The sequence below is a fragment of the Hevea brasiliensis genome, chromosome 9 (genome assembly GCF_030052815.1).
Source record: "Hevea brasiliensis isolate MT/VB/25A 57/8 chromosome 9, ASM3005281v1, whole genome shotgun sequence".
NCBI lineage: Eukaryota > Viridiplantae > Streptophyta > Magnoliopsida > Malpighiales > Euphorbiaceae > Hevea > Hevea brasiliensis.
The window spans coordinates 11,273,626-11,282,793 of NC_079501.1; the positions used below are offsets into that span (position 1 = coordinate 11,273,626).

Below are 9,168 nucleotides of genomic sequence, written 5' to 3' on the forward strand. Positions count from 1 at the left end.
TTATTGCCATCCCTGCATAGTACCCATCGCCGGCGGACATGTACACAAGTTCCTCTCCCCACGATAAAGAAAAAACTGGGCCACAAGGACTGAATGGGAATAAATTGATCATATTTGGCCCATCACGTTATTCGTATTGTGTTCAGATGAAAATTAGAATCGCCGACACATAATTATCACGTGGAGTCGCTTTTTCCAATTACCCAATTTTCGCTACAACGAATTTTGTGGAGTCTTCTTTACTAAAGTGGATTTGCCAATTGATTGTTCTCTATTTTCAAGGTATAAAAAATGAAAAAAAAATTAATTAAAGTAATTTCATGTAAAATGTTCAAATACAGATGAGATAAATGAGCTCAGCACTTTTTTATGGGCCAAAAATTTTCTTTGGATTCGAAAATGACCAAAACTTTTCTCCATACATGCATATACTGCGTTGTCTGTCATCGCTTTCCATAAAGCTATTCAAATTATTCTGTCCAATAATGTCTCCTTATAAATTCATTCGTTCCCTCAATTTGTGCAACTCATCCACCTTTATTATTTTTGCGGGAACAATATTATTTATTATTTTCTTTTAGTTAATATTCAGCATTGAGCAATCAGAATTCAGGAGTCCAGTAGATCAAAGACCTAATTTCAATTGTTCAATTTCATGCAAAGTAATGATATTCATTACATTGTCCGGTAAATAACTTTGCAGTTGATACAAGATCACAGGTTACAACGCATTTAAAATAGCTACAGATGGAATGCAACAATCAAAACACCTGCTTATGCCACATGAAACGGACAATAATTCAGCTAAACAAGAAAAGACTAAATGCTCTGAAATTGGAAAAAATGATGAAAACTACTCAAGAATTCTCGTCTAAACTTTTTTTTTTCTTCATCAAAACTATGTGGTGAACACATCTTATACAGCAGAGCTACCAAAAAGGTTCCAGTCATTAACTTTGAAGGTAGAGACAGCAAGCTTAAAGACCTCAGCCATCGGCAAAAATCCAGATTGTGCAGCAGGAACTGCCAAACCAGCACCAACTGTGCTTGCACTTTCACTCAAAGGACTGCAACCACAATAATACCAGAAAAATATAAGAGAAATGGGCCAAACAAGGCGTATGCATGAATAATGGGTGGCAGCGACAAATGATCTACTCTGTTTTCGTACAAAACTATTCGAAATATGCATGAATGAAAATTCATCCATAGAGGGTTTTGATGCTTAAAAAGACCACTGAAAGGAGTAGTCTCTGGGCCTTGGCCCAAGGAGTAAATCAGGTTTTGGGTTGCAGTATCTTGGGTTTATTCTTACACAAAAGAATAAGGAACCTCTTTTTTCCTTGAGCAGTATAATTTCTAATGCTTCATTAAGGTTTTTTTTTTTTTTTTTTTTTTTTTGGGAGTATTGTAAATGAAGACTAAACTAATGATACTATTTTTGCTTTTGTTGTTGCCAAAGCATCTGAAACTAATGTCCAGTCAGAGAGAAATTTATAATGCTTTTGACCAAATTATTTGACAGGTGACTTGCTAAAATCAAAAAAGGCGGATAAGATCTCAGGCAAGAAGCAAAGGTCAGAAGACAAATAACAAATGTTTCCACATTATTCTAATTTCTAATGGTTTATATTTACAATGAAAACCAGTGTTTAAAATCTCAAGTCATTGAGTCTGACTCTGACAGTTCTGAAACTAAAGTAAAGGCTGTCTAAACTAAATCCCTAAGGATATAACTTCTTTCATTTTCAAAACCTTAATTCAAATTAAGTCCAGAACTAACTTAAGTTGACCATGTGAACCCATTTTATTATTTCCTTTCCATTCATGGCATAAAATTATGTCTGGTTTCATGCTGCTGTGATCCTACTATAGCATTTACCGTTTTCTTGGGCTATGGAACTGGCTATTTGGAATCCAACACAAGGCCCAAAACCCAAGATAGTCACAGTTATCTATTTCCATTAACCATGCACATTTCATGGACCATCACTTACTTTATTAAGACCGGTTCATATGCAGTTATTAGCACATCTGTAGTAACTCCCTTAAGGCGTAAATTTGCCAAATAAATCTGCAGATATAAGTCAATAAATAGTGTTAATATTTGAAACAATTGAAGAATGGAGAGCAAACATGTGACAAACTTACTTTTACAACATTTTGTGCTTCTCTTCCTTGTCGTCCCTTAGAAATTGCCTGTAATGTGAATTAGTGCAGAAGATGAGAAGAAACAGTTTACAAGGATTGATGGAAAAAAGACAGGTAGTCAGAAGCAGCCCCTTAAGATTTTATAAGGCAATATACCTATGGTAAAGTAAAAAGGTTCAGATGCTAAAGCCATAATCTAGAGAGGCAATAAATTTAAAGCAGAAGAGTATACAGCTGCCTAAGTTACTCCAATATCTTTGCATCCTTGAACACAGTTTATACATGAGCAAGCTCTGTTATTGCAACAGAGAGTTTGCCATCTTTTCATGTCTTTTTCTCCTTTTATCTTTTTTTTTTTTTTTTTTTTTTTGTTAATAAGCATATTGCTTCTGTTCTCTATCTTGAAACAAGTTATAGCTCCCTACATATAACATTTACTTTCAACTCCACGAGCAAACCACTAGCCTCATAAAAATAAATCAACTGAAGGTTTGCGTTCATACCGTGAAATATATGGGACATATTTTAAAAGACTAAGACCATTATTCAGATTAATTTGAATACTGACCAACCAAATGCTCATTGAAGATATAGACTATAATAATATGGCACTGGACATGAATGACACAAATAATCAGACAATAGCATAAGCAAATAAAACATTATTACAGCACATCAGTGATCAGAGTAAGTATAAGCAGGCAATTTTAGCATGATTATGAGCGAATTTACGACAACAAAACCTAAAACCATTAATCTTGCCACATGCAATTGATAGAACACATACCATTTGGCTGACAGCAGTGGTAACAACAGAAGGAATATTCCTGTAATGCAAACCAGGGGCCTCAACTACTCCTGAGTGCTCAATCAGCTGAAGTATCGTAGCAGGAATTAAAAAAAAAAAAGGTTAAATTTAGAAACAAACTCCCCAATAGAGTAAAAGGGAACTTGACCTACTAGACACTGTCTCAACACAAGGATTTTTAAGGGAAATCTTTGCATTCCCCACAAACAAGGTGAATGACTAACATGAAGCAACAGAATAATTTGCAAGATCAAGGAATCAGCTACATCGTTAGTTTGATTAGTTCTTTGATAATAATGTAAATATAGGACAGCAAAACTAATCTACCACATGCCCAAGGTAGAAACAACATTATCAGAATCAATCAAGGTATTTACTGTGCACCCTTCAGCATCTTGTTCAGTAGCAAGGTCTTGAAGAAACCAGGTGGCACTTCCATTATCTCCAACATCACGCTTAAAATCTAAGAGCTCAAAGATCAAGCTTTCATCACGAGCAGGATCCACAAATACCTCCTACACAGCCAGAAGTAAGTAAATAATTAAATATTCGATAACATAAGAAACTACCCAGATGAGAAAAGTTAAACCATTTATTCAATTGCTAATGCCATGAAGTTTAACCAAACCTGATGATCAGGAACTTGTCGAACATTGCTCACATCCTACAAATTTTTGTACGCTTTAATCAATTAATAGATTCTAAGTACTTAAAATCACACTAGAACCCCTCAAAGGGTCAGACCAAAAAAAAAAACAAACAATAATTAAAATTAACTAACCTGAAACCTAAGAGGGAAGGTGCTAACAATCGCACCTCCAAACAATGAGCGCTCCGCATAAAAATCTTCCGGCATTTTAGCAGATAAAATCCGAAACCAGGAATCTCGTCCTTTACAACTAGTAATAAAGAATCGCCAAATCAACTCAAATCATCAACATACAAATACACAAATATACAAGCCACAAAAATGTAGAAAATAAAAATAAAATAAAATATAAAACACGGATTAACTCTTAACAGAAATTTCTCAATTTAGAAGAAATCAGCCGATCAAATAAGAAAAATTGGAGGATGAACTTGTAAATAAGTCATTTTCATGGAAAGAGAAGTGCAAGAAGTGGATGAACTGTAAGGTTATAGGATTCTAAGTTTAAGAATCATACCTGAAACGAGCGAGAGTTGAAGAGGGAATTTTGCAGTTCTAATGGAGTTTCGAAACTTCGCGGTCTGCGTGTGGGTTTATGCAGGGAAGTTGTTTGGCGCGTATGTACGACGCCACGCATCCTCGAAAGACTAGGGGTAAGATGGGAAACAAAAATAATGAGAACATAAATTATATCTGGTAAACTTACAATTTATTACCCGTAGTTTAACTCATCTGTCAAGTAAGGCCTGATATTAAGTTCGTAGCAAAATAATATTTTGAATTTTACCATCATTAGCAAAGGGAGGCAATTGCTTAGAAGTTATTTTAAAAAAATTTAAAGTAAATTTGTAACACCCCAAAATTTTATTATTTATGAGTATTTTTGGTATTTTAATTTTATTTGAATTTTAGGAATTTTTTTGAGATTTTTCAGATTTTAAAAATTGGGTTCGATTTTCCGAAAATATAAACTTTGATGATTTTTAAAAATTAATTTAAAGACCACGTGGCAAAACTAAAAATATATTTGGAGTCTACGTATTTTTCTGAGTTTTATGGAATTTTTTCGGAATTTTTGGACCTCGTTTTCGGTCCCGAGGCAGAGTAAAAATTTAAAATTTTGTGTCCTGAATCGAACCGACCGAATCGAACCGGACCGGATCGGACCGGTCTCTTCTCTTTTTCTTCCTCCCGCGCGCGACGCTCCCTCCCCTCTTCTCTCTCTCGTTTCTCTCTCCTCTCCACCCCCAGCCACCGGCATTTGCGCCAGCCCGGCCAGCCGGCGGCCGCGCCTCCAGCCAACCGGTAGGCGCCGCCCGAACGGCCGGAAAAAGGCGCGCGAATGGCCCCTGCGCGCGCGCGCGCCGCTTCCGGCCAAATTCGGCCCGTCCGATTGGACCGGGTCTTGTGTCCAAAATCATCTACTCGACGAGAGCTTTCCATAGACACCAAGAACGCCGAAATCCATCGAGCGGATTGTCCGATTTTTGCTCGGGAAGATTTTAGCCCATTTCGACTTTTGGGCTAGATTTCTCGAAAACCGTGAATCCCACAAGGAAACCGAGGCCACCAGCACGCTCCATTCGTCGAGAGCTTCGCAACGACATAAATTTCGAATTTTTCCGACACCGTTTTTTGGTGGGTCCCACGGAACTTCGCAATGTATTTTCGACCATTAAATGAGCTTAGAAAATTCTGAAAAATTTATGTACTAACCCCCGTGTTATGAGCTTCGTGTAGGTATCCTCGATTCGCGGAAATTCGACAGTTGACTGGGTCTGCAAATTTCGGGCCAGACAGACCCGTTACCGGAAAAGTCTCCGAATTGGACCGAGGTTTTGGCTAGCCCCCCATTGTCGACGTCGGCGCGTTCAAGTCGGAATCGGCAAAGGTAAACCCGAACCTTGTTTTTCGTAATTTTCTAGTGCTTAAATAGGATTAAATATCCATTAAATTTTCGTGGTATCTTAGTCAATTAAGATTCTTTTTGCTATAGCTTAGTAATATTGCTAAGGACCGCGGGGAAAAGTTTTATAATTTTTAGAGCTTGTTTGGGCAGTTTTTGCAAAAATGATCAATAATAAGGACTAAATTGAAATTTTGCGTATTGTGATGGATGATTGATTTGATGGGCCCAAGAGGGGCTGTGTGATATGATTGAACTGTTGATATATGGATTGTGAATATAGAAGTGCGTTTTTAGCCCTTTTGCGGAGTTCGGTAGGTCTAGGTATAGGGAGACTCTGGGATTTTCGACACGACTTAGGGCGTGCTTGATCTTTTCTTTGTTTGTATTGAGTCAAATTTATTAAATAGATGTAATGTAATTGTCGTGAGCCGGAATGACCTTCTTCCTCCATTTGATAATTTGTCGTCAAGTTTGTGAGTAAAATATTAATTTTAATTGTAATTTCGATATTATTATATGTTCAGCATGCCCATGCATCACTTATATGCATATATTTATGTAGTTAAACTCTAGGCACGAATTATGTTGCATTCATAACTGTTAATGTGCCATGAGTGTTGTTGTGGTAATTTGGAGCAGTGTGCGTGCGATGGCGTGCGAGTGATGTGGTGTGGGCTATGGATAGGACGGGGTAGTCACGACTTGAGTTCTTCATTGGGACCCGTTCCTTGAGGGTAGTCACGGCTTGAGTTCTTCGCTGGGACCCTCGATTTGGTTTATTAAGCGAAAGTCCGGCTTGAGTTCTTCGCTGGCACCAGGTTGGATTTAAGAGAGCTGTATAGGGGATCAGCTCCCAATATATTATGATTGATGCTACAGGGTGTGTGAGTGCTCCAAATTACCTTTTTGATGCTATGATGTGAATATGATGTTGATGTTGCATTTCACTCTACAGGGTGCATTAGTTTCAGATAGTTATAGAGATTATGGTTAAAATTGATATTTTACTCTCTGAGTCGAACAATCACTACTGTTCAAAAATTTTCTGACAGCAAGAGGATATTTTATTCTGGGTTAACCTGCTTTTATACTTCGCAGGTTGTTTATCGATATTTATGTAATTTTATTTACTCCTAGAATTTCCGCATGTGTTAGCAGTAATTATTTGAATTTGGTCTGTAATATTATTATCATGTTGGACCTGTAAACTTAATATTTTAAGTCTGTTTTGATGGATTGGATGAGGGAGCTGAGCTCCCATTTATTATTATGTTGATGAGTATGTGGAGGGTGAGCTGAGCTCCCCAATGGATTGTTTATTGTGTTTACAGGTCGGGTGAGTCAAAAACTCCCCGTTGGTAAGTCCATTTTATGGCCGGACTCTGTCCGTTTGTTTTCTTGAAATTGGGCCCAAATGGGCCTCAGCATTGGGTAAATGAACAGTTAGGCTTACTACGGGCCTCGAGGGCTTTAGGCTGGCCCAGGTCCTAGTGTCGGTCCGGCCCATAGGTTGGGTCGTGACAAATGTGGTATCAGAGCTTAGGCTCCAGATTCTTAGGGAATGTTGTCTAAAGTGTTGGGAAGAGTCTACTAGGAGTCACATGCGGAAATATAGGGTCCACATTCGTCTTACATTGTCATCTTTGCTTCTAGTTTCTGCTCCATATGTTATGTATAAATATGAGTCTATAGAGCTGTGTAATGTGCAGTTTTGAATTTTGTGGGCTAATGCTGCTGAATTTCAGGAAAATGCATAGAAACAGGAGAGCTGCCACTGCACCAGAGCCAGATGTGCCTGACGAGGTGTCAGCACTGTCACGACCCAACCTATGGGCCGGACCGGCACTAGGACCTGGGCCAGCCTAAAGCCCCCGAGGCCCGTAGTAAGCCTAACTGTTCATTAACCCAACTCTAAGGCCCATTGGGCCCAAATTCAAGAAAACAAACGGACAGAGTCCGGCCATAAAATGGACTTTCCAACGGGGAGTTTTCGACTCACCCGACCTGTAAACACAATAAACCATCCATTGGGGAGCTCAGCTCACCCTCCACATACTCATCAACATAATAATAAATGGGAGCTCAGCTCCCTCATCCAATCCATCAAAACAGACTTAAAATATTAAGTTTACAGGTCCAACATGAATATAATATTACAGACCAAATTCAAATAATTACTGCTAACACATGCGGAAATTCTAGGAGTAAATAAAATTACACAAATATCGATAAACAACCTGCGAAGTATAAAAGCAGGTTAACCCAGAATAAATATCCTCCTGTGGCCTGTAAAAATTTTTGAACAGGAGTGAGCGTTCGACTCAGAGAGTAAAATATCAATCTTAACTATAATCTCTATAACTATCTGAAACTAATGCAACCTGTAGAGTGAAATGCAACATACACAACATTTTTACATCATATGTAACACCCCAAAATTTTATTAATTATGAGTATTTTTGATATTTAAATTTTATTTAAATTTTAGGAATTTTTTTGAGATTTTTCGGATTTTAAAAATCGGGTTCGATTTTCCGAAAATATAAACTTTGATGATTTTTAAAAATTTATTTAAAGACCACGTGGCAAAACTAAAAATATATTTGGAGTCTACGTATTTTTCTGAGTTTTATGGAATTTTTTCGGAATTTTTGGACCTCGTTTTTCGGTCCGTGATAAAAATTCAAAATTTTGTATTTCGAATCGAACCGCCGAATCGAACCGACCGGATCGGACCGTCGAATCGAACCGCCCCTTTCCTTTTTCTTCTCCCGCGCCTCTCTCTTTTCTCTTTCTTTTCTCTCCTCCTCTCCTCGCGCGCTGCCGCTCCAGCTCCGCCAAATCCGCCGATCCGCCACCGATTGGACCGGTCTTGTGTCCAAAATCATCTACTCGGCGAGCTTTCCATAGACACCAAGAACGCCAAATCCATCGAGCGGATTGTTCGATTTTTGCTCGGGAAGATTTTCGCCATTTCGACTTTTGGGCTAGATTTCTCAAACCGTGAATCCCACGAAAACCGAGGCTACCAAAGACGCTCCACTCGGCGAGGGCTTCGCGGGATATTAATTTCAAAATTTTCTCGACAACGTTTTCGGTGGGTCCCACGGAAATTCGCAGTGTATTTTCGAGCATTAAATAAGCTTAGAAAATTCTGAAAAAGTTATGTTCTAACCCCCGTGTGATGGGCTTCGTAGGTATTCTCATTTCATGAAATTGACAGCTGACCGGTCTGCGAAATTCCGCCGATGCACTGCTAGGAAAAGTCTCCGACTGGGCCGAGATTTTGCCTACCCCATTGTCGACGCCCCGAGCGTCCCTCAAGTCGGAATCGCAAAGGTAATCCCTAACCTTGTTTTTTCGTAATTTTCTAGTGCTTAAATAGGATTAAAAATCCGTAAAATATTCGTGGTAGCTTAGAAAATTACGATTCTTTTTGCAATAGCTTAGTAATATTGCTAAGGACCGCTGGGCAAAGTTTTAGAATATTTAGAGTTGATTTGGGCAGTTTTTGCAAAAATGGTCAATTATAGGGACTAAATTGAAATTTTACATATTGTGATGAATGATTGGTTTGGTGGGCCCAGGAGGGGCTGTGTGATATGACCGAGTTGTGGATATATGGATTGTGAGTATAGAAGTGTGTTTTGA

At 38.4% G+C, this 9,168-nt stretch overlaps 1 protein-coding gene across 3 annotated transcripts; it reads right to left on the bottom strand.

Annotated features, from left to right (window-relative positions):
* Positions 1–651: 651 nt before the first annotated feature.
* LOC110635239 (uncharacterized) lies at positions 652–4,279 on the bottom strand. Of its 3 annotated transcripts, none has more exons than XM_021784487.2 (8): positions 4,126–4,279; positions 3,741–3,858; positions 3,588–3,623; positions 3,337–3,474; positions 2,939–3,025; positions 2,152–2,199; positions 1,998–2,074; positions 652–1,067 (listed from the first exon to the last, which is right to left on the bottom strand). In XM_021784487.2, exons 2-8 carry the CDS (start codon positions 3,813–3,815, stop codon positions 917–919), a joined length of 612 nt encoding a protein of 203 aa, XP_021640179.2. In that variant the 5' UTR covers positions 3,816–3,858; positions 4,126–4,279; the 3' UTR covers positions 652–916. The 3 variants fall into 3 exon arrangements, with proteins under 3 accessions (XP_021640179.2, XP_021640180.2, XP_021640181.2); XM_021784488.2 differs by having other exon boundaries at positions 3,741–3,850; positions 4,126–4,259; XM_021784489.2 differs by lacking the exon at positions 4,126–4,279 and adding an exon at positions 3,981–4,003.
* Between the last annotated feature and the right edge of the window lie 4,889 nt (positions 4,280–9,168).